At 36.7% G+C, this 26,149-nt stretch overlaps 1 protein-coding gene across 1 annotated transcript in view; it reads right to left on the reverse strand.

Annotated features, from left to right (window-relative positions):
• Positions 1 to 18,199: 18,199 nt before the first annotated feature.
• Positions 18,200 to 26,149, reverse strand: part of LOC150088959 (putative leucine--tRNA ligase, mitochondrial) — a 75,441-nt gene continuing 67,491 nt past the window's right edge. Inside the window, exons 19-21 of the mRNA XM_090370968.1 lie at positions 23,642 to 23,794; positions 18,980 to 19,048; positions 18,200 to 18,621 (exon numbers count right to left, since the gene is read on the reverse strand). Coding sequence (XP_090227094.1) covers positions 18,397 to 18,621; positions 18,980 to 19,048; positions 23,642 to 23,794 — 447 coding nt within the window. The 3' untranslated portion in view covers positions 18,200 to 18,396. The remainder of the gene's footprint in view (positions 18,622 to 18,979; positions 19,049 to 23,641; positions 23,795 to 26,149) is intronic.

A 26,149-nucleotide genomic window follows, 5' to 3' on the forward strand; every position in this document is an offset into this window, starting at 1 on the left:
ATTACTTTGGCAACACTTGCATAAGGGCAACATCGAACCTCATTCATATGAAAATCTTACAATCCGAGAAAGAGAAGAACGTAAAGAGGCCAAAGTAGGAATAAATCATTTTCAACTGTCTTTAGTCTTTTAGCTTTTAATTTCTCACCCCTTCCTTATTTTACTTATTTCAAAGAGATTTCGAAATGTGACAGGCAATGAAAACTTTTTTTTGAAAGTACGTTTAAGATATTTGAAATCAAAAATTGTAATTCATTCATGGTGTTACCGGGTGTCAAATTCCTTTTGTTGTTATTAATATATCGTTAGGACCGGTGGCGTATCCTTCGAGAGAAAAATCACTTACCAAAGCTTACCTCGTAGCAATTTAATTACTTTAGATAATTAAGATGCCGCGTAATATTTCTTCAGTAGCCAATTAACGTTAATCCTTTTGTACAACCTCAAATCCTAAATTTCATGCTTAAGATGATTTAAAGAGAAACGAGAATTGTAAAGTTCACATTTCGTCCTAAATTAATCAAATTAATCTGGCAATATTTCCAGCCCAAAGTTCATTTTCATGGCAGGCTAATTTTGGGCTACATCAAATACGCCACCAAGCGTGATATATGTTTATATAATAGATTAGAAATAACTGTGGCAGAAGATATCCTTGGAAATGTTAAAAGCGCATGCGTAAAAAAAATATCTTATTTCAGGTATTTCAATGCGTATAATATTAAATTGTTTTTTAGATCATTTTTTCGTATTTCAGATTTAATTATGTTCTTTAATAAATTATGTTTATAATTTTAATAATTAAGAATTATGTTTATAATTTTAATAATTAAGAATTACGTAATACTATTAATAACAATACTAATATCAGCTTAATATACGGAATAATTAAGAGATAATGGTACTAAATAAATAAAATTGGCATAAAAAAACTAAAAAGCCTGATTGCGATGCTCTAGAAGTAATTTAATGTTCAACTAAGGGTCTATAATTCCAATTTGGCCTCACACAAATGCGATTTAAGCTTCAGAATCTTCTATGTGCCATGCGATTAGTAGAACGGATATTAAGTACAAGCCATTCTTGGTAAGCACCAGATGTCAGGCTATAAACTATGTCGTGAGAAACAGTGAACATTTAGTGGCTGCAGGTGATAAAACAACATCCATATATCTACTGAAGCAGTAAAGATTCCAAGATAGTTTGCGATGGGTTTTATTACTGCCAAAGAAGCAAAACTTTGATGGCACTTGTGTTTATCCCACCATAGAATTCAACAGTCTCAAAGTAAATCTGGGAGCACATGATATCAGGCAAGAACTTGGAATGTGTGCATGTTTCTTGGAGTGTGTAAACGGATGTCTTCGAAGGCCAATTCAGAGTGTCAAGACTCATCTATTTTACTGACAGGGTTTGTTCATGCCAGTCCAAAGCTCAAAAGGGGAAAAGAACATAATCAAATATGAATTCACCAAACTGGTAATTCACCCAACGCATAAATACTGCTTTATCTATCTTCAGAGATTTTTTTGAAGCTTCCAACTCTGGTGGTTTAATAATTAAAGAAAATAGATAAAAAGTGTTTTATCTCTTGAGCATTGAATTATAAAATCATAAACAAAAAATTAATAGTAACTAATAAAAAAACTATGGAGGTGAGGTCTGATTGAGGTGGCTTAATATCGTGATAAAGAGCACCACCTCGGTCAGAGAGAACCAGACCTGAAGATACATAATCAGGTTATTTGTATGAGTGGTCAAGAGCGTGAGTGCAGTAGCACACGCTCTTTGAGTGGACCGGGGTTCAAGCCCGTGACTACTAACATTGATTGATTTATTGTAAACTCCACTGAGTTCGTGCCGGAGTATAAAGAACATTTAATGAAGTATTTGAAGGTACGTTGAGGTAGTTCCTCCAATTGCAGCTCCCTCAAGGTCACTGCGACTGTGCAAGGCTTCGTTGTGTTGATGGAAACAAACGCCTTTGAATGGTGCGTATAACAAGTTTGGTAAAAACAATTTTTCCTTGAAAGAGAGGTGGGGGAAAGGATATTTAGTTTGAAACTTAGGTAAAGTTAATTGAAAAATGCACTCTGTTACCAATTATGAAGTTGTATAAATTGTTCATTTTTTAATGTGTAATCATCTCACATTTTAAGTCAAGATATATTGACATTCTACAGATACTTTGGGATTCTAAAAAAACCGTCTTCTTGCTTAAAATCAGGAAGGTTTTCCTGATTCCTTATTCACAAACTGTGGTGCAAGTTACCACATATACCTAAGGTTGTATCTTAGTATATGTAGGCTCTGTCTGGGAGATATTTACAAAGGTCTTATTTACATCCAGTTGTATTACACAGTAAATCTACACCGATGAGCCAAAACATTATGACCACCTACCTAATATGATGTTGGTCCTCCACATGCAGCCAAAACAGCTCGTCCCCGGTGAGGCATGGACGCTGCAAGATTTCTAAATGTGTCTTGTGGTATCTGATACCAACACGTAACCAGCAGATCCTTTAACTCCTGTAAGGTCCATGGTTGAGATGTCGCAGATCGGAGTTGCTGTTCCAACATAAACCACAGATGCTCGATGTGATTGATGTCTGGGGAATTTGGAGGCCAGGGGAATATCTGGCAGTCTTCCTCATGTTCCGCGAACCAGTCTCGAACAATCCGGGCAGTGTGGCATGGCGTCACTGAATAGGGAATATCCTGCTGAAAGATGGCACCGCCAGAGGGGAAGACCGTTGCCATGAAAGGGTGTTCCTGGTTAGCAGTGATGTTTAGGTATTGGGTATGTTGAGGGTTTAACGGCTCCTTGGATTTTTCCCATCTCCGCGTACATTCTCTGTATCGAGTGACATTGCCCTGTCAATGCCAGAGGTTTGACAGTGTGTGGGTCATGCAGAATGTAGTATGTTGTGCCCATTGTTCATCCAGCCTGTCAGCCGCCGGATCCCTAGTCGGCCCCGACGTTACCATACCCAGCGACGGGGACGCCGGCCGGGTGCACCAATAATACTAATTGTAATCTGGCAGGTCTTGCCACCTACTTTCTTGATATTTCAGTGGCTAGGACCTTAAAAAATATATATATATTCGCTGTTTGCTTAATAATATGGTTTGTTTAAACATTGAGTGGGGTTTTCCCTGAATGAGTTTCTCTAGAGGTCTAATAGTTCGGGCAGTAATTTTGGTGTATTAGATTTGGAGCTGTGGGATAATACGCTGTGTAGGAAAAGTTTTGGGCGGGGAGGCAGAAGACTGGGGGTAGAAGTAGAAGAAAGGGACTGATAGGGCAGGTAGTCCCTCATTTTTCAGTTGGCATGCCCATGCCACACCAGAACGTAAAGTTGGGTGGCGGGAGGGGGAGGATACAGCGAAAGCGTCGCCCCCCTCGCCTGGTATAGGGGGAAAAAGCAGGCTGGAACAGATGTCCAGCCCAGTTTGCCAAATAGCCTTCCTCAGCTTTCAATGGAACCGTCGAAGGTTCAGAGGATGTCCGTTCCAGTCCTTGTATTTAGGTAGTTCTTTCAGGACTCACCACACCATGGAATACTCAGTGGTGCACGGGGAAAGAGACCCTTTGTCGTTTCCATTTAGTCATTGCGGTTTTCTCGTTTTGTCTATTCCGGTTTTCTGGTTGTTGTCTTGTCTGGTATCACTGATGTTCTGGTTTCTGTTGTCTTGTCTGGTTTCACTGATGTTCTGGTTTCTGTTGTCTGGTCGGATGTTTAGATAAGCGGTAGACGTCAGAGTGCCCTGCACATGGATGACTGGACCCGGGGTATCCCAGCAGAACATCGCCCAAATCATGACACCACAGCCACCGGCTTGTTTTCGTCCCACGGTGCATTCAGGCGCCAAAACTTCCCCAGTTAACGATACACACGTACCCAGCTGTCCACATGATGCAACAGGAAACGTGATTCATCGGACCAGACGATCTTCCAATCACTCAAGGTCCAGTTTCGATGCTCGCGTGCCCATTGTAGGCGCTGTCGCCGGCGAACCGTGGTTAGCATGGGCACTCGAAGCGTAAATGGGCATAGACCTCGGGCATAAACCTCGAGCATAAATGAGCCGTGGTCATCTAACGCCTCGTCGGCAGTTTGTGGTTTTTCCCTGCTTGACCACTTTCGGTAGGTACTAACAACGGCTGACCTTGAGCATCCGACCAGCTGTGCTGTTTCGGATATGCTCTGACCCAGTCATCTAGCCATTACAATTTGACCTTTGTCAAACTCGCTTAAGTCCGCTGCCTTTCCCATCTGAAGAACAAGAATAACACTTGATTAACGGAGCTCAGTATCAGGTGTTTTTTATACCGTGTCCCGACCCGCATACGCACCGTAGTTCACCTGCAGTTGTTTCGATTTGCATAACAACCCGCTGGTCATAATGTTTTGGCTCATCGGCGTATATACAAAATTAGTAAGCATTAGTACACTGGTGTGCAAAATTTAAGGACCAGTCAGGTTTTCACCTGTAGCTCCTCATAGGAGTGGCCTGGATATGGGAAAAGCATACCAAAGGAACCTCGTGAGGTAGAGAAATGATGAAGGAAACAACACCGACACAGCAACGGAAACAAAACGGTACAGAGGGACTTTATTCAAAAATGGCAACATAGCACTGTCTGCTATGATACAGATGCATCACTGCCAAAGATGGAACAAAGGAAAGAGGTGGTCCTCAGTAGGAGATATGGCCACCCCTAATGTCGATGCAGGCTTTGCACTGCCTCTTCATAGTTAAAACGATGTTATTGATAAGTTCTTGCGGTAACATCGTGCATTCCTCTATCAGCGCCATCTTCAGCTAGTGAACATTTTCTGGTGAGTGTGGACGTGCCGCTAGGAGTCTCCCCAGAATGTCCCATATGTGTTCGATGGGATTTAGATCACGGGAACTGGCAGGCTAATCCACACGAACAATGTCCTCAATTTACAAAAGCATATCAACAGCTTCAGTGCGATGGGGTGTGGCATTATCATCCATAAACACGAACTCGGGGCCAATGGTACCTTGGAACAGACGCACATGGGGAAGGATTACCTCAGTACAGTAGCGTGCACCGGTTACAGTACCACCTTCAGTATCTGGAGTCGTGTACGTCCATCCAAGATAATGCCTCCCGAGACGAGAACACCTAGACCGCCATATCGATCCCTTTCAGTGATGTTTGCGGGTAATACCGTGTGCCAACCTCCCACCAGATTAGCTGACGTCCAGAATCGCTCTTGAGACTGAATCTACTCACATCAGTCAAGAGTACCTTAAGTAAAGATTTTGTGGTTGTAACTGTTAGAAATAGTGTTGGTCCTTACGTTTTACACACCAGTATAAAATTAGAATGCGTGGACTCTGCAAGATAACATATTTATAAAGATTCACTTGTAAAGTAGTCCACATACGCCATTAGTAAAGGCATATGATGCAAGAAAGCAAACTTACATAACATCAGCCTCTAAACGTTGGTCTAGTTCTTCTTTGAATTTATTTTAAGCTTTCAACTTGTACAACGACAAATGGAAGTTTGTTCCACCAATTAACAACCCGCTGGCTAAAGGCAAATTTCCGCACATTTATTCTACAAGTGTCTTTCCTCAATTTGAATTTATGCCCCCTCAGGTTCGTAATATGAGCAAGAGGAAGAATCCCATCAGCACTGAGCCTGCTCAACCCATTCAAGGCCTTATACACCTCAATCAGATCACTTCGCAGGTGCCTAGTCTACAGACACTGCAATTTGCAGAACTTAAGCCTTTCTTGGTAAGATGACCCCTTTGTACTCCTCACCAATCTTGTTGTCCTTCTCTGTACAGCCTCAAGCAACTCTACATCCTTCCTAAAATGAGGCTCCCATACCTGTACGCAGTACTCAAGGCGTGGCCTGACCATTGCTTTATACAAAGGGATAATCACCTCCTTATCCCTGCTCGCAAAATTCCTGTATATCATTGACAAAATCCCATGACCTTCTCTGACAATCTGTCTTCATTGCTCAGAAAACTTCATATCTGGCTGCACAATTACCCCCAGGTCTATTTCATTCTCTACCACCCTGATTGTAGTACCACACAGTTGGTATGCTTCTCTGGAGTTACTTCCCAAATGCAGTACTTTGCATTTGTCAATGTTAAACTTCAGTTGCCACTTCTCTCAGCCCATCTATCCAACATTTCTAGATCCTGTTGCAGTAGCATACTGTATCATCTGCAAGCTTCGACATTAAGCCTGATGTTAACATCATTGATAAATAATCTGATTGTTAATATCATTGATACATATTCAAACAACATGCATAGTTCAGTTGCAATTGAGTTCGGGGGAGGAGGAACATTTCATAACTAGGCAAGAAACCAAAAAATTCTCTAAATCGTTGTCGTTTGTATATGTCATATTTACAAATATCACATATACAGACGAATCAGTCTTCAGTATGTTAAATGCTTCAAGTACATTTGAGGGAAATAATCTACCAATTCTATCCAGCATGTTGAATTTGAGTGCAGCGACCAGAGACATTGGAATTTGGCAGTGGAAGAGAAAATTGTTTTCTTGGATCGAGAGATGATGGAAGGTTTCCAGTTACCCAATGAGCCATCTTAAATATTCGAGCCTTAAGACAGCTTGCAGATGACGAGTAACCACTGAGAACCATAAATATCATTAGATTATAAGAGAAGATATTTTTTAAGTAGAGAACTTTCATCACTGATTTCTGACCACGTTTTTCATCCCGAAGCACAAACATCCATCTACAAACTTCATAAACGGTTTGAGAAAACTTATTCACATTTCAGTGAATTTCCTTATTTCGAAAATAGTTTTATCAAATAAGCATTGTTTCTCTTTTCGGTTTTCTTTCATTTTCTAAACTTTGATAATGCAGTGTTTATTTTTTGTTTACTCAGCTGTTTAAATCACTTCTTAGAATGTCATGGAATGGATACATCGCGTACTTCATGAAGCGGAAATTTAAATTTCGGTTACCTTGGGACTCAATGCAATCACCAACTTGAAAACACGTAGCAGTTATCTTGCGTTTTGCTCAGTTTTCAAAACCCCTGGTGTGTGAGAGAAATACCAATTTGGTCAGCAACTACAGTAATGGATGTCAAACAAGCAGCATCTTCTGGTTGCGTGATTGACCATTTTCTTGATGGAATTGCCACAAATCCTCAGAGGCGTAGCCATATGTGTTAGAAAAATAGTCCGGAAATAAATGAAGATGTCCCCAGTAATAGGTACTCCCGCAACGTGAACTTTACTATTTCATATATGGGTGGAGTAAGGAGACCCTGAAACTTCATTCGAATCCATCAAAGAAATTATAAAAAAAAAAAAATAAGACTCCACAGAAAAATAACTCATATAATCAAAAAACACGTAGAGAAATGGATGAGCTGTTGCCATGGTAACTGATTTTGAAAGTGCGAGTGATTTTCTTTAGAGGAAGATTTCTTTTTTATTCTCGTAAACATCTCCATATGAAATAAGATTTATTATTCAAAAATAGTAGATGATTTTAGAGCTTGATGAATAATGTTTTCTAGACATTTGTAAATATTAAAAATTATTCTTTATTATCCACAATCTACTGAAATCACTTAGTAAACTGTTCGGAATTCTAAAATTGCATGAAAATATTTGATTTGGTTGCCGTGGAAACAAAATCTGATGCACGCAAGTCTGTTGCCAGGTTAGAATTAAAAAGAAGTCTACAACAGTACCGCCACCTGCAGTGAATTCTAAATATCACTTAGAATACACGTTTATTATTTAAACGTTTTATTCATTTAATAATAAATATTTTTATTAGTAAAATAATTATAATACAAATAATAAGTAATATACAAATAATAAGTAATATACAAATAAATAATATACAAATAATAAGTAATATACAAATAAATAATATACAAATAATAAGTAATATATAAATAAATAATAAGTAATATATAAATAAATAATATACAAATAATAAGTAATATATAAATAAATAATATACAAATAATAAGTAATATATAAATAAATAATATACAAATAATAAATATATATGAATAATATATAAATATTTTATTAGCGTATAAGTTAGTGCTAGATCATCATGTCTATACGTAGCCAACTACTAAGTAGTCGAGAAGTGGCATCTTTTAAGTATATCTCATATTGTGAATACCTTCACAAAGAGTTACCATGATATTGCACTACTTCGAATAAGTAGCAATAGTAGTAGAGGAAGCACGTGATGCTAGAAAGCAAGCTTATGTAGCATCAGCCAAAAAAAAATTCACACATCCGTTCCCTCTAAATGTTTGTTCAGCTCCTCCTTGAATTTATTTAAGCTATCAACTTCCACAACAACAGGTGGAAGTCTGTTCCAGCAATCAACCACCCGCTGGCTAAAGGCAAATTTCTGCACAACTATAACTGTCTTTCCTCAATTGCAATTTATTCCCCCTCAGGTTCGTAAAGGGAGCAAAAGGAAGAATACCATCAGAATTCAGCGTGCTCAACCCATTCAAGGCCTTATACACCTCAGTTAGATCACCTCGCAGGTGCCTAGTCTCCACTCACTCAAGAAACTCTACATCCTTCCTAAAACGAGGCCTTCAGACCTGTACGCAGTACTCAAGGCGTGACCAGACCATTGCCTTACAGAAAGGGATAATCACCTCCTTTTTCCTACTAGCATATTCCTGTATATCATTGACAATACCCCATGATCTGCTCTGGCAGCCTGTACGCACTGCTCTGAAAATTTCATATCTGACTGCACAATTACACCCAGGTAATTTTCATTCTCTACCACCCACAGTGTGGTAAAGAATGAAACCACCCTAAGTAGAAAATCGCCAATGGAGAAGACTGCTGTTACTTATTCTCAGCGAATACGACTACCCAAACAGCACAGTTTTAGAGCTTGTTATCTCCTCATCGGTGGTTGGGTGGGTATCTTTATATTGCAATGATGACAACTCAGTTGCGAAGTATAACTTCACAATATGAGAGATGCGTGATGGTGTACAAGTAATTAAGATTACATAATACATTTAGGACAATTGCCTGAGGTTATCATCATTACAGCACCAGGGTACCTGCCCACCCACCGATGAGGAGCCAACAAGCTCCGAAACGTTGCCGTCTGGTGATGGTATCGGCTGAGAATAAGTAACAGTAGTCTTTTCCATTGGTCAAGCATACTTATTCGAGGTAGTGAATATCATAGTAACTCGTTGTGAAGGTATTCACAATATGAGATATACTTAAATGTTGCCATTTCTCAACTACTTAGCAGTTGGCTACGAATAGACATGATCCTCTAGCTCTAACTTATTTGTTAGTTAACTTCTACGTAATCTGAGGCTATTGGCCTAAATGTATTATGAAGTTACTTCTAAATCTTTCCTATGGGGATTAAAAGCGAAACGGTGAATTAACTTTAATAATCCGAATCTTCGTTGCTCTTAGTCCGTTAACGATTTCAATTCTCTGCTTCGTTGGCCTATATAATCCAGTTAGCACTCTAAACACAAACATGTAGATGGTAGCATTCGAGTGGAGATTTGAAGAAGTCAGTGGAAACAAGTTGCTTTAATTTCGGCTTAGAGTAGACCATGAATGAGTGCAGCAAAGTGTTCGGTCTCAGATATTACAGCTAACTCGTAGTATTTAGTTTCATATCCATTGATCAGTTCAATAAAATTAAATATTTAAGAATAAAATATTAAAGAAAACTAAATGACATACCTTTCAATTTATAAATAGGGAATATGTTGATGCTCATAAGGATCTGAGTTATTACGGGAATTAAAGAAAATTAAATAAACATAAAAAGTTTCGAAATTAAAGGGGTATACACTATATAACGCAAGTATATGCACACATACCCGCGCACGCGCACTCGCACTCGCACTCACACTGGTAGGTGCAAAAAAGGTACTTTTAATTCAAAATTACATAGAAGGGCCACCATCAAAATGTATGATGATATTTAACTTTTGCAGAGAGTGACAGCAGTAAAGAGTTAACTTTGCTGTTCTGGCTTTACCATTCATGCGGCAAGATTCTGAAATCAGCAATCAACCAGGAATCAGTATTATTTGTAACTTCCTGGGTGGGTTGACTAAACAGAATTTGGATATAATTTAGATCGTCAAGGGATTAAATATTTCTTCATTTTTCAGACTGTACAGCATCATGGGGAATTTATTAAACAACGAATATTAAACCATCTTTCTCAATGGAATGTGAGATCACAGGGTACCTGCTCACCCACCGATGATGAAGCTAACTAGCTTCGAATCAGTGCCGTCTGGATGGTGGTGGTGCCCATCTGAGAATAAATAACAGTAGTCTTCTCTACCAGAGAAGTGTTACTTATTCGAAGTAGTGCAAATACCTAGGCAATTCGTTGTGAAGGTGTTCACAATATAAGATATGAATAAACGATGCGTTCATACTGCCGACCGGGCTAGCCGAGTGGGTAAAGTACCTGCCCGGCAACCCAAAGGTCGCGGGTTCGATTCCCGCCTCGGGCTTGGATCAAAGTACTGCAAAAACCTTGGGAGGTGCAATATGGCCACAGAAGCCGATGCGCCAACAACTACCAAATCAAAAAAAAAAAAAAAAAAAAGCATTCATACTACCTGGGTAGTATAAATGATGGAAGTGCCATACCCATGCATAAACAACTTCTTTCATACTCTTAGACATTCAGTTAAGAAATATTTTCCAATTAAACCTTGCACACCATCAAGCATCTCTCATATTGTGGAGTTATACTTCATAACTGGGTTGTCACTATTGCAACAGGGTACCTGCCCGCCCACCGATGAGTGAGCCAACAAGCTCCGAACACTGCCCACCAACCGATGAAAGGCCAACCAACAAGCCTTGAAACGGTCACCAGGCTGATATTCACGGTGAGAATAAGTAATAACAGTCTTCTCTACTGGGGAAGCATTGCCTATTCGAGGAATTTATGAGTGGTATGAGTTGAAGGAGTAACTGTCCCTTTCTTCCTTCGACGGCATTTCTTCCTCACCTAATATCACCTTCCTACATCTTTTTGCTTTCCTAAGTCTAATAGGGATAGTATGAGGATAACAGAGATCTTTATCCCATACCATATTTCAAACAGTTCCGTCTGAGTTAGGGGGTTTGTATGTCATAACTTGATTAACTTAGCTATAAGAGGGAAAGGGACCAAGTCAGCTGCAGGCAGATGGTCTCTCTCTCTCTCTCTCTCTCTCTCTCTCTCTCTCTCTCTCTCTCTCTCTCTCGCATGGGTTGTGGTTGAACTTTGAAAGCCACAGGTAGTAAAAGGAGCATGAAAGAGGTGGACGACCCTAGAATCCAGGTAGGGCAAGCCAGGCGACTGCTACTTTGGTGGTCACATGGACTGGGCCCTCCACGGAATGTGTCTGTGTGAGAGTAAGTAACCCTATTGGGTTGGAAGGTATATAAACATGAGTGATGAGGATGATTTTTTTTTTTTTATACCATATAGAGTGATGTTTGTCTGGTTCAACCAGGTATCTGCCTGCCCACTGATGAAGGGCAAATAGCCACAACGGCACTGGTGGGAAGAATTTAGTTATCATTGTGAGATGCCAATTGGGTAATAAGTCTTCTCTGGTGAGAGGCATTGCCTAATCAGAGAATTGAGTTTTGACTCTGTATGTGAGGGTCAGAATAAACTCTCCCTTTCATCCTTTTATGGCATCTCTTCCTCTTACTATTCAGATCACTTAATTTACTGGTAAAATCTGCCAAAAAAGCCAGATCACACCACTCCGTATCTTGTAGCTGCTGATATAATCATCTCCTCCCCTTTGATCAAGGTTTTTTTTTTAAATTTCATTCGCAAATTTCGAAATCTCTGTACAAACTTACTCCGACTCAGCCACCTCACATCTGTGTGTAATATCAGACCTGATTCATTTTCATCCAAGTGCATTCTGAAGTCTCCTTTGATGAGATTGTCCTCTGATAGAATTCACGATTTTGAAAGCTATGCCCATAACACTTTTAGTATTTAATCTTTTGCTGGCTAACACTTGTTGGTGGATGATACAGTGGTAACTCAAAAAAACTGGGAATTCATCATCTTGGCACAATGCGATGAATCCGTTAAGATGCTCCGTCATTGTTTTAGCTCCATCTGTTGTTATTGACACGAGCTTAAATGGTGGTAATTTATTTTTTTCAATAAAATTTTTGAATGCGTTAAACATATCAAGACCTCTAGCTCTTTCTTTTAACGAAACCATACCCAGCAGTTCCTATCTAGTGGCAGAATCATCGAAAACCATACGAAGAAAAACGAGCAATTGAGCTGTATCACCGATGTCTGTAGATTCATCCAATTGTAGAGAAGAGGACACACAATTAGCAATATGAGTACGCAATTGTTCGCTCACATTTTTAATAATTTTTTCGATGCATTGCATCACAGTATTTCGGGATAATTGCAGATCTTGAAGAGCACTTTTAATTTCATTTTTGTTCTTAACATTTTCGAAAAGAGAATCTGTTATTCTTAAAAATGCGTCTTTGATGAATTGACCATCAGAAAATGGTTTGCATTTTTTTGCAAGATGAAAAATTTTCATCTTCTCTTTAAATGATGCTGCAGTTACTGCTGTAGATTGTAAATTAGGTGTCATGAAGAAATTTTGTTGTGCGAATCTGAATTTAAGTTCTTTTAATTTAGTAGTCACGTGGTTCAACGGATTTGTAATAAGCGTGTGCTGGGGGACACATAATAATAACATTTAGATTTTGACTAATATATTTTTTATATATATTTAAAATTCGTCGCGATCGACTTGTTGCCCACCCCTGATATACATGAAATTTGCTATTAGGGATAAGCAGGTGATTATTCCATCATACAAGGCAATACGATGGATTATTCCATCGTATTAGGCCGCATCTTTAGTACTGCATACAAATCTGGAAGCCTCATTTTAGAAGGATGTAGAGAAAAGCAAAAGAATAGCAAGGGGAACAAAAGGGTGCCCTTACCATAAAAAGCGTCGCAAATTGCAGCGTCTGGAGACTGTAAACAACTGCGAGATCTTATTGGGGTATTTAAGGGTCTCAATGGATTGAGTAAGTTCACTTATGATGGAATTCTTCCTCTTGCCTGGACTACTCACATAAGGAGGCATAAATTCAAATTGAGAAAGAATGGTTGCAAAATAAATGTGCAGAAATTTGTAGTCAACCAGCACTTGACTACAACTCCATCTGATGTAGAAGTGGTCGTTTGAATAAATTCAAGGTTGGTTGATGTTGTAGGTGCATCACGAACTTAGGCCGTATTGTGCCATATATAATATTTCTCTAAACTGCTGTGTTCTGTGGTCGATTTGCAGTTTTTCTGGATGAAAAACCCATGTTTCAGCGAGAGAAAACAATTGTACCCTCGCCTGAGACCAAGGTCTCAGCCACGTTGTGAAAAATACCGATAACAATTCCTCGCGTCATTGATGGAATTCGAACTCAGATCTTTTCCACCCGGTATGGGGAGGACAGTAATTATACCAACTGTGCTGCCCAATAGGGTCTATAAATTCAAGTAAGAACCAGAACAACTATTAGCAGGGATATGCAGGTGATATGGAAAGTGTTGGTTTATTTAGTTTTTCCTTTGGCTGATACTGTATAAGCTTGGTTTCTTGCATCGTTTGCCAATACTAACACTTCTTAATATCGCATGTGTGGAAGGCCTCAAAAACCATACATAACATGTCACTACACTGCTCGACAAAATTAACAGTACAAAATGTTTTTCATAAATATTGTGAACAGCATTGCCAAAGGCAAATATTTGATATAAGAGGAAACCTGGCATGCAAATTCTGAGCATCCAATAGAAATCGATCAGAGCTGCACATAACGCAAATTATTCATGCCTACAAAAGCACAGGTTGCAACATCACTTCATTCCCGTTTTTTGGCTTGCATACTGGGATAGCCACGTCTCCAGTATTCGGGATGAGAGGTAATTGTGATTTAGATGATTCTTTGAGATGGCAGGCTAATGGATGACTCGAAGTTGGGCAGTTGCAGGCAGAGGTGGAACATTAGCTTAATGTGTCACACAGTGTTATCTTCGCACTACGGAAGCAGTTTCATGAGACAGGAACCATTACAGGAAGAGCTGGCCAAGGTCGCCCGAGGGCTGTCAACCAGAACAGACCGCTATCTGGTTCTAATAGCAAGATGCAACCCTACAATGTAGTCATAAACTGCATTTGAGGTTGCTGCAGCCACAGATGAAAACATTTCCAACAACCAGACTGTGTTAAGAGGGCTCAATTCAAGTGGATTCTATGCAAGTAAGCTAGTGGCTTTGTCCCATTAACCTCAAACCTATCTGGGTTGTATGGAAACACCCACCACTCATCTCCACTGACAATAGTCAAAAGAATTTAGGATTGTCTACAAGCCTGGATATCTTTGTATAATGGCATTTTGTTTCTGTTCATCCATGAGGCTATGTGGCACAAATTTTGCACAGACCTGCCTATTCCCTATTCATGCAGAATTTGACTAATCATCTCCTTACTCATATCGAACTCATAAGCCATCATTCTGAGAGTGGAAAGACGACCTCTTTCCACGATTTCCCCTATTTTCGCAACTTTGTCTTCATTTTGAGGTTGACGGTTGATCAAGAACATCTGCACGTCCATCTTTGAACTGCGTATAGTATTCAAACACTGGTATAACAATGTTTCATCACCATAATCAGTTGTAAACATTTCATATATTTCTCATATCACATATCAACAAATCATCCTCCATTATGATTTTGACATGAATGTTATTTTTCACAGTGCAGATTTTGTCATGTATCCATCACCAGTTTTCTTGTAAAACCAGGCTCAGAATGGACTGAAGTGCACCAGAATGGGTTTCTGGTTCATTTCATAAATCAAGCATTGTTTCATAAAATTTTTCATTTCAACCCACATATAAAATGCATTTTGTTGAGTTGCCCTTGAAAGAGCAAATGTTTTCATCTACATCTGTTTTATTCAAACTGTTTTATTATCTAAAGTTAATTCTTCCTTTTCAACCTACCTTGCTGAAATTTTTTTGATTACAGCAAGTCAGATGATTTCCATACTTGTTGGTCGTAGGGAAAATATCATCTCATCCCTATTGGACTACATATTACAGATTATGAAATTGCCACAAATTGTCATCTGCTCATTGCACTGATTTTTGTAAGCACTCAAGGCACTACATGCTGGGAAACACAATGCATGTTGAAATCACTGCTTAAAATTCCATAAAAATTTCTTGGTGCATGATAAAAATCAAAGTATCTAATACAGCAAAAATCATTCTGCCGTGAGCCCATAATATGATAGCATTTACTTATGGCAGCAGGTTTTTAGGAGCATTAACAACTAAGGCCATATTGCTCCGGGGATATGCGGTGGTCGTTCCCTGACCTTTCTGCACCCTCCGTATTTGGTGGTCACAGGCTCGAACCCCAGTCTAATCAAGAAGTATGTGCTACGCACTGCTGCTCCTGCCCACCTGGCTACGGAGGCACCGATGGCAGCAGGTGCCTGCCACATGTATAGAAAGACAATGCCAATTTACTAATTTTATTTCTAAAGCCATATATTTTTTCCTATATTGAACCCAAGAGTTCGCACACAACTTTTTTTATTATTCAAGTCATTCGAGATGAGGGACTGGCAAGTCTTCAAATGAGAAAACTGGCGGCATATTTTAAACAAATAACAGAATAATTTATTAGTGCATTTTGAGGAACCTGTGGATAAAATAGTGAAATAAATACTCTTACACCATGTGAACATATTAAGAAATTTATTAAGCACCTCAATTCAATACGTATTCTTAACGACTAAAATGCTACATTTCAAGATGCCTCAGTTAACAGCTGATCTCCAACATGTGGAAGCTTTCCACATTTATAAGGCCTAATGACAAGATGTAGTGTTGTAGTGAAATACCTTTTAGTGATCGAGGTATATATCGAGACATTCTATTTCATTATTATTGCTCTTTAAGTTTAACCACATAATGCCTTTGTTCCAAATTATTAGAAACTTATGTATACCGAAACTTGTTCTATCACGACTTTGTAAAACCATAGCAATTACTTGCACAGCAGCTGAAAGTCTGCTTGCAGCCATAGGACAAGATAGTCCCGAATTTTTTTATTTTGGCCTTTTTTTAGGAGCATTAGCAATTAAGGCCATGTTCCTCTGGGGATATGCGGTGGTCATTCCCTGACCTTTCCGCATCCTTCGTATTTGGTGGTCACGGGCTTGAACTCCGATCGATTCAAGAAGCGTGTGCTACGCACTGCTGCTGCTCCTGCCCATCTAGCTATGGAGGCGCCATCCGAATTTAATAAAAAATTGCATAAGAAAGCAAGCAACTCTAACCATGCCAATGTACACAGATATTTCTGCAGAGCAGCAACCTCCCAGAAATATATCATTTCATCTTAAAAGTGTGCTACCAAAACAACTGATTAAATTAAAATTTAAATGTATTTCTTTATGGTAAATTGAGCTAAATTTAACTTAATTTAATATAGAAAGAAACATTTTTTTATACAAAAGTCAATAATTAAACTTAGCTGTTGTTATTTGGTTTTTAGGAGCATTAGCAACTAAGGCCATATTGCTCCGGGATATGCGGTGGTCATTCCCTGACCTTTCCGCATCCTCCATATTTGGTGGTGATGGGCTCGAACTCCGGTCTAATCAAGAAGCGTGTGCTAACGCACCGCTGCTCCTTCCTACCTGGCTACGGAGGCGCCATTAAACTTAGCAGGGAATCAGCATTTTTTATTTTACAAATTTTCTTCATTTAATTAAAAAATATGTAACCCAAGAAATGCTTTTTAATATTTCAATATAAGTGGATTTGTTTTATTATTATTATTTTTTTTTTACTGGGACATACTTAAATGATGACTCAGTCTATGATTCAGCAGTGAAGATGTTCTCTTTAACCAATTCAGAAGTTTGCTTCAGTGTACCTATTAATGCATGAATCATCTTGGTATTTTTCTAACATGTGCTGTCATCGCTTATCTGTGTTTCCAACTAATAGCAGTATGAAAATAGCTTTGTAAATCTTAAGAAGAGGACTGTACTTCCCTCTTGATCTGTTGTTCAATATGGGCTTACAAAAGCTGAAACTAGAATTTAAATCCAGAATTTGATAAAAGTGAAAAAAAGCAATACACAAACAGATGTACACAATTTATCAAAAAAGAAAGTAACAAAGATTTCATTAAAAAAATTTAAAGATTTTTGACAATAAATTTTACTCTAATGTTGGGCAATAAAATCAAAATAAAAACTTAAAATTAATATTTTAAACATTCATCTTCTAAGTTTCTGTTCTTACAAAAAATTTGAAAATTACATGGAAAAATTTACTCTAAGAGAATCTAGATATGCTATTTTAGAGATTAGCAGTTAGTATTCTTTATTTTCAAAGGTAGGCATTAAAAGCTTGAGCAACCCAGTGACAAGATATCATAATAACTAACTCTACATAACGTCTTCACAATGCCTACTTATCCACCAACGAGACTCCAATCAGAGTCAAAACGCAGGTCTAGGTAGTGGCATACACTTTAAATAAAGAGCAATACACCTCTCCATTGGAGCAGTGCATTTTATTTATTGTGCAATACCAGGCAACTCCAGTTTCCAAACTAGCAAACCCAGTTTGCTCAAAGCTATGTACAGAAAGAGGCAATGCCTTACACGTACAATAGCTCTATACAGCTTGACTAAGATATATCAAGATTTTCTTTATTATAATTAAAAATTCAAATATTTTAGTATAATATTTAGGAATATTAAACAGGAAATTACTTGGGCTGAAAATCTAAGATAAATTCATAACTTAAGATGTACAACAGGCTGATCGTTGCATTTGAGGGGATGTAACATAGGTTAGCAAGCACATTTGACTTGGTCAACAAACCAATTAAGAAAAGAGTACTTTTGTTAATCAGACTATATCTATTAAAGTTGATAGAATAGATATTATAGTTTTGACTGGATTAATTTTGTTAAAAAATACCTTTTTTGCTTGCACAAGAAACAATCAGATTTTTATGTAATAAAATATAAAGATTCATTATTAGTCCCAGCAATCCCACATACAAAAAACTCTGTATCATCAAAAAATCTTTAGAAAGAAATTCTAACACGCATAAAACTTACATCTCTCAAAATAACTCCTTGTACAAGTATACCTCTGCTTTCTTTCAAAATGTCACATCCTATTAGCAAATTCAAATTAGTAAATCTAATTCTCCAATTAATAACACAAAATAGGAATTACAGTCATTCACTGAAGAATAGAATGATGTCCTCTTTCATCATTCTGAATTTCTGTGAAGATATTAAGTTCTGCTTTACAACCAGGATAAAGAGAATAGGTCATTCTGCTTTCTTTGCCATATAAGGGCTTCACAAAATCAGAAGCAAGTGCCCTATTAAAAGCCTCGCTTTCACTTAGTACGTCAAGGTCTTTCCTTGCAATTTTAATTATATCCACAATCCTATCATCTACCTAAAAAACAGAAACAAAAATACTCTATTTTTATTTTATATTTAATAAATAAAATTTCTTGCTCAATATTTTAAGTATAGTAGAATTTATTTGTACAAGTAGAACTACTAATATTTATTTATACATCACATACGGACAATATCTTTAGATAAAGTTGCAAGGGAACCATCAGAATGTAAAAAATATGGAGGTGCAGAATAGTCGTTGCTGCCAAAGACCTTAGAAATCAGAAAAGGTGTTTATTATTTTGAACGAGAGACAATTTTCTACTATTAGACTTTTCAAAATTGTGTTTGAATTTATTCATAGTTTATTTGCAAAAATGCTGCGAGCAGAAAAAAATCAATATTTATATTACCTTAACAAGCAAATCCAATTTATAATCCATATCAATTTCTGGCCATGGTTGCTGGAGCACAGGTTTTGTCTATTGGAAATACAGGATAAATAAATTAGTTTCCTCGACAATTTGCAAATAGTGAGCGTAATATTCTCGCTATCCTATGTTTATAAAAGTATAAACATAAAAAAATTAACAAAAGGCAATTTTTTCTGATGTTCAAAGGTTTTAAAACAACTCTGTAGGTCACCACATAAGAAGATAATTTATTAACCTTTTCCAGAGTGGGTTTTTTGAACATTACTGGCCCCGAGGAGTGAGTTTATGTGCTAGTGGCCTCTGTGGAGTAAGTTTCTTCACGAAATTTAAAAAATTTGTTAAAATGAAAACTTTGTACATAAATGCATACAAATATTAACTTGTCATTCTGGCTTGGCTGTCCAATATTAGAGTAAAATTATTTCAAAAATCAAAATCAGATTTAAAAAAAAAAAAAAAAAAAAATTTGCAAAGAAATTATAAAATAATTAAAAAAAAACCTTATAGATATAAATTTCAGAGAATTGAACAGCAATAGCTGACAGGTACAATCTCCAATTTTAAAAAGCACTTTAGCACTGCCATTTATTATAAACCATGTCTATAATTATTTATAAACATAGATAAAAAAGGACAGCACTTCCTGGAAGATTTGTAACATATAAGGCTGTTTTTGTGAACTCCTCTGACCATATAGTTATCCCAAAGTATAAACAGAAAATTTATTAATTTATTTATATTTTGAAGTGTTATATGAAATGACCTAGAAAAATATATTCATGCATACTTCTTGGTGCCCACACTTGAAAAGCATACAGTAATAAGCACGACATACAGTAGAATGTCGGTTATCCGGAAAAATTTGAAAGGCTAATCTTTCTGCTTTTTTTTTAATTAACAGTAGTACAGTAAGTGCCGGGTATAGTGATCATATTTGCAATTGAATTTTGATTCTAATAAGCAAAAGATTGAGTTTACTACCCATTTATAACAGATTGTACAAACAAAAAGCCCAATAAACTGAAAACTGCAAATTGTTTTTATCATTTTATGGTTGTGACCTCTAAAATTCTATGTGACCTTCAGAAATGTGCTTTAGAAGAATATCACAGACTACTGGGTTTTCTCGGAAACCATGAGTGCATTTCAGATTAGTTTAGCTCCAGATGCAGTAAGAATAATATCAGCCTGAAACTGTGCGATTTATTATTTTTCTCAATTTTTTTATGATAAAATGTAAATGAAAAGAAAATGCATAGTTTTAACCTTGCAACAAAAAATGGAAATTATTAATAGAATTATAAAAGATGAAAATTTAGGAAATCTCTGCAAAGAGTTTAATGTGGGGACTTCAACAATTTACAACATCAAGATTTCCAATGCTATAACAGAATTTGTGTCAATTATGGATAGTGAAGGAGGATCTAGCAGGAAAAAGACTAAGTCAAAACCTGAAAATGCCACTTTAGAGAGTGCATTAATTTGTAATTTCTTCAGAAGCAGAGTTTAGGTCTCTGTCAATGTCTGGCCCAATGTTGTGTGAAAAAAGCATTGGATTTTAATCAAAAATTAAGAGGTAATGAAGATTTTAAGACAAGCACAGGTTGGCTGAAAAACTTTAAATTGAGACATGGCATACACGAACTAGATATTCAAGGCGAAAAACTTTCTGCTGACGAATTGGCAGCAGTGTCCTTTAAAAGTAAGTCTGCTTCGGTTATAGCAAATTACAAGAAAGAAAACTATAATGTTGATGAGATGAGCTTATTACAGAAAGCATTATCGAGAAAAGTCCTAGCCACTAAAAGAAAAATGCCTGTACCAAGTTTTAAGATGAGAAAAGAGCGAGTTACAATTGCTGTGTGTGCAAATGCTACTGGGATGCACAGATTGTGCTAGTAGTCGAAAAAACCAAGAACATTTAAAAATCTTTCTAATTTTCCTGTTTTGTATAAAAATCATAAAAATGCCTAGATGGATGTTTCTGTTTTCTGAGATTGGTTTATAATTTTTTTTAAATTTAAATAATCTTAATTATTTAATTTAATCATAAGGTAAGATTAAATTTATTTAATCTTACCTTACATTCGATTATCTGGAAAATTTGGCTATCCAGAAGAGGTCTGACATCGATTATTCTGGTGGTTGATCAGACTAACACAGATGCTATCCAAGGGTTGCATTACTATGTTTGTAATGGATACAACCTGTTTTCCTCCAGGATATTGTAAACAGCTTGAGCTGCAAGGACCTGCTAAAAAACCTAGATCTTTGTTCAATGACTGAGTTATAGGTTGCTGTTATTGTTGTTTGGCAGTAACAATGAGCAGAATATTAGGGTGCAATACCAGATTTACCCAGCTTGCCATACTCCTTCAGCCTCTGAAAGAGTATTCAGCTAAACAGCCCACCACATTTTCCGCCGCAGTGATCAACAGAGGCATACAAATGACAGTAAGGGAGAAAGGAAAAAGGGTGTGGTTCTTGGTAAGTCACTCAAGTTTTGATGAATAGAATCAACTCTTTCTTTTTATTACTGAATGAGCTCCACAAAAGGGATGACAATGTGGGAGTTTTTAGTGGCCAGATCTAGCTGGCTTTTCTTTTTAATATGTGGTAGCAGTTTGAGGGATGATCCCCATCAGGCAGGCCAATTAGTGATTTTTGGCAATATATCTACATTTGTTCAGAGTGAAGCTTTTTTTGATTATAATAATTTTAATTGAATAAAGGATTTTTAATATAATTAAATCTTTTTTAATAATCAGTTTTTCTATACATTACTTTTTCACCCTAACAAAACACGAATTGGCCAATTACACTGGCTAGCTATTCTTGGAAAGAAAGAGCAATTCCCATTAAAAGACAGCCCTACACAACCCTCAGACTACTGTTTCTTACATATTAATAATAACAATACACATCAAAACTACTTCTGTTATGAGAGAAAAATCTAACCATCATCTCTAAAACAAATATTATGGAGAATGCAATTAGTAAATCAGCAGTTTAAGACATAGGCTGTAATTACGGAGAAAGTTGTCCTCTCCTCTCATTGGATTGTAACAAAGAACTAGTTGTAGAGTGATCATAGCCGAGTGGTCAGGAGCAGGAGTGCAATAGCACATGCTCCTTGAGTAGACTGGGGTTCGAGCCTCTGACTGCTAAATACGGTCGATCTGCCAACTCACACTGGACCAGCGTGGCAGATTATTATTGTCCATTTCCCTCATCATGAATTGTTGAGGAGGCTTCCATCCTGCAGTGGGTTGATAATGGCTGCAGTTTATCTTTTTACCATTCGGTAGTGTATCCAAGGGCAGGGGAGTAAGGCTACTTTACATACAGCACAAGTTATGTAAAAGGTTATAAGCAGTTTTATTGAAAACTAATAGAGTTAAGCTGGTACTCTTTTCTGGACATTCTTAGCCATAACATGAATTTTATTTCATGCCAATATGAATCTCCACACCATATCAGACAAGATACAGTTTTACTCTGTAGCTCATGTGATGGAGACTGAAAATTCTTCCAGAAAATCCAGTGACAACAGTACATATTGTCCTTGAACTAATATCAGTTCCTGTAGCCTCCCTGAACTCCTGGTTGAACCTATTCAATGATGACTGATTGAATATGTTTTGCTATTCTGAGACCCTCTGATATACTTTTAATTTCTGCAGTGTACCCAAATGTTTCCCAGCTTTAATGGCACCATGGCATTTCAATTTTGTGATTATGTCATCGACTGCTAATCCAGGGTGCTGTACTTTTGCTCAATGGCACAAACAGATTAAGTGCTAATATGGCATCCTATGACTCCCCACTGGAAGTTGCTAAGCTTGATGCTTGAGCCTATCTCCTATTTCATTGATCTGCTTACTTCTAAGGTGAATACCATTAGTTTTATATCTAGTCCTGAAACACAGATGGTGGCAATTACACTGGCTAGCTATTCTTGAAAAGAAAGAGAAATTCCCATTAAAAGACAGCCCTACACTGCTGTTTCTTACATATTAATAATATGTAAGAAATAGCAGTTCATTTATTCCTGAATACCAGGAGTAGCCAGATAATATAAAGTTTTGAATGCACCATGATAATTTCACTTCTTTAAATTGAGTGGAAATCATTTTAATTCTTTCCCAAAATTGTTTTTCAAAATGCTGAGATGGTCAATGCTAATTAATTACAAGTTTCTGCAGATTTATAATTTAACCATGGAAGCTAAATATCAGAACTAATGAGAACTAGAATGTAATTTTTGAATGTGTCAGATAAAGTTTGGTCAAAAATATATTTAATCTTGTCTTCATTGTCAAATATTAGAATTATCTTTATTAGTATTTTCTGATTCAAGGACTGGTTGAGTGAATGGTTTTGCCATGTTGTTTAAACGATTCTAAGACAGGCACTATTGACAGCCAATAGTGCCTGGCATGAAATCTCTCACCTCATAGTCGTGCATGCTACAGTTGTCAGCTTTGCAGAGACCTCAGTTAATGGACACTCCGGTAATTGAGGATTAACCATACTTTTTAATAATGACCTTATAAATAAACATAACACATACACAAGGGGGAAGAGTTTTTAAATAATGATGAATACAAAGTAAATATGCAAGCACAAAAAACTTTTTACCTTATCAAAGTATAAAAGTCCGTCTGCAGCATCAGTAAATCCAGCCCATAATTCAGAGGCAAAATGTGGAGCATATGGAGCCAGCATCACTATAAGAGCAGCAAGGGTTTGCTGATATTCCATGCTAGTTTTCAACACTCTTAAGGGTACTTTCTGAGGGGTAAAAAATAATGTACATTACATATCACTATAGAAAAGTTGTAAATGAATATACAAGCAGTTCTCACTTTAGGATTTTTCGCTTTACACTTTACATATATCAAGTATCAACAAAATTGAAAATATGAACATTAATTGAAAAAATTAATGTTAAACATTCATAAATACCGCATTTCAAACCACATTCGTAGCTATACGATGCAGTATACCCCCGCTTTACGATATTAATCCATTCCAGAGACACCATCATATCGTGAAAATATCATAATGTGAACCCAATAACACATTTTTTTTTTGGTAATTCATTCCATGACCTTGGAAGTTGAAATTCTGACTATATCTCTCTCTCTAAAAGGTTGTTTTTATAGTGAAAATTATATTAGTTGCCAATTCAAATCATTAAAATGCACTACACTTTCATTGTTATCATTTGTTCCGTTATAAGAATCAATTTTGAACGTCTTTGTGATATTTTTCTAAAACACATTTCTGGAGGTCACTACCATAAAACAATAAAAACAATTTGCACTTTCCAGTTTATTGGGCTTTTCTGTTAGTGCAAGGAATTATAAACGGGTAGTAAACTCCATGTTATTGCATTTGCAAAAATACCAATAGCTGGAATTGTGTGGTTTTTTACATTATTATGGTGAAATGCATTTCCCATTTACTGAAATCTTCAATCATATAAAAAACATTAAATAAATTTCCAGAATCTTCTCTTTATTCCTTTTTTTTTAAGCTACATAAACTTCTTACTCCTCACAAATTATGTTAGTTGCAATCTGTGTGCTCTGCTAAAAAATGCTTATGCATGCTATTGAAATTTATAAAGAAAAGAGAAGATTATCTTGGATTATCTTCAAGAGAACGCCTCTTGAAGCATTTCTGAAGAAGACGACTCCTTATGCAACAAACCAACGAGTGCCAAGCCAATACTGTAATGAGAGATCAACGAGCGTGCATTTAGTCAATGATGATGAAGAATAAACATTCTTTAACATTTGTAAGTCATAAATAATTTCTTTATTATTATAACTTGCTTGATTTTACAGGCTATGTTTTCATTTCTTTAGATAAATCAATCATTGTTTAAACAAACTAATTAGCTAACTAATTTCATTGTGGAGAATGTAACCCCTATTTTTAACATTATGTATATAGGAAATAAATTCCCGCTTTACAAGCGCACACTAGGAACAAATTAACTCGTTTGTTATGTTATGTTTGTTATTTGGTTTTTAGGAGCATTAGCAACTAAGGCCATATTGCTCCGGGATATGCTGTGGTCATTCCCTGACCTTTCCGTATCCTCCATATTTGGTGGTGATGGGCTCGAACCCCGGTCTAATCAAGAAGCGTGTGCTACGCACTGCTGCTCCTTCCCACCTGGCTACAGAGGCGCCAATTAACTCGTAAAGTCAGGAACTACATGTATTTCATACATGTAGTTCCTGAAATAAAATTTATTTCTGCATGAATGAAAATTTGGAACAAGATATACAAATTCTTTGAAATTATTTAAATAACTGCTTCTAATGCTGAGTAACTAAAATTTTGTCTTCATATGCATATATGTATACTGTTGTCTAATGTTCAAAACTGTTAACAAATGTAATAATAATGTTTGAGGTTCATAAAAAGCTGTGCCATTTGAGAAACTGAGCATTATAGTTCCTAAACTCAATGTTTTTACAATTTAGTGTACTGATGCGTCACTGATGTGTTCCTTCTTTTGCAGGCAACCATCAGTTTTGGTAACTATTCTATTTTCGCATTTCTTCAAGTCACACACTTCCACCCTTGAGTCATCTTTCAACAAGGGGCAGCTATCTTCACAATGGAGTTTGATAGTGTGCAGATTTCTGGAATAATATGGCACCCAGACAATGCTTGTAAGTTTATGTAATGATAATGTGCCAGCTCAGATATCACTGTTTTCAAAAACAGTAATAACTGGTGCTATCATCACCGTGATTAATAATACAATATAGGAGAAATTAAGCTCATACAGAAATGTAAAAATGAGTAAAATAAAAGCTTTGAAATTTTTCCTCCTATATGTACTGTATCTCATTCAGTTTTATTTTATTATTATCAGTGTTCTTCCCAGAACATACATTTTGCCAGCCAGGTGGCATTATGAAGTAGCCAGGTGGGGAAATATAATACTTCACAGTATTATTAAATTTTCTGTTATTTATAAATGTAACTTAAGTGATCCAGAGCAAAAGTTAATTGCATAATTTAACATTATATGCTCCTGTCACACTGATCTCGATCGCATAGTATGTTTGAATTAATATTGATCGAGATCAGTGAGCAGTACCATATGGTACCGTGAGAATT

Source organism: Mastigoproctus giganteus, chromosome 3 (genome assembly GCF_048544385.1).
Source record: "Mastigoproctus giganteus isolate SK-2022 chromosome 3, ASM4854438v1, whole genome shotgun sequence".
In the NCBI taxonomy this organism is placed as follows: Eukaryota; Metazoa; Arthropoda; class Arachnida; order Uropygi; family Thelyphonidae; genus Mastigoproctus; species Mastigoproctus giganteus.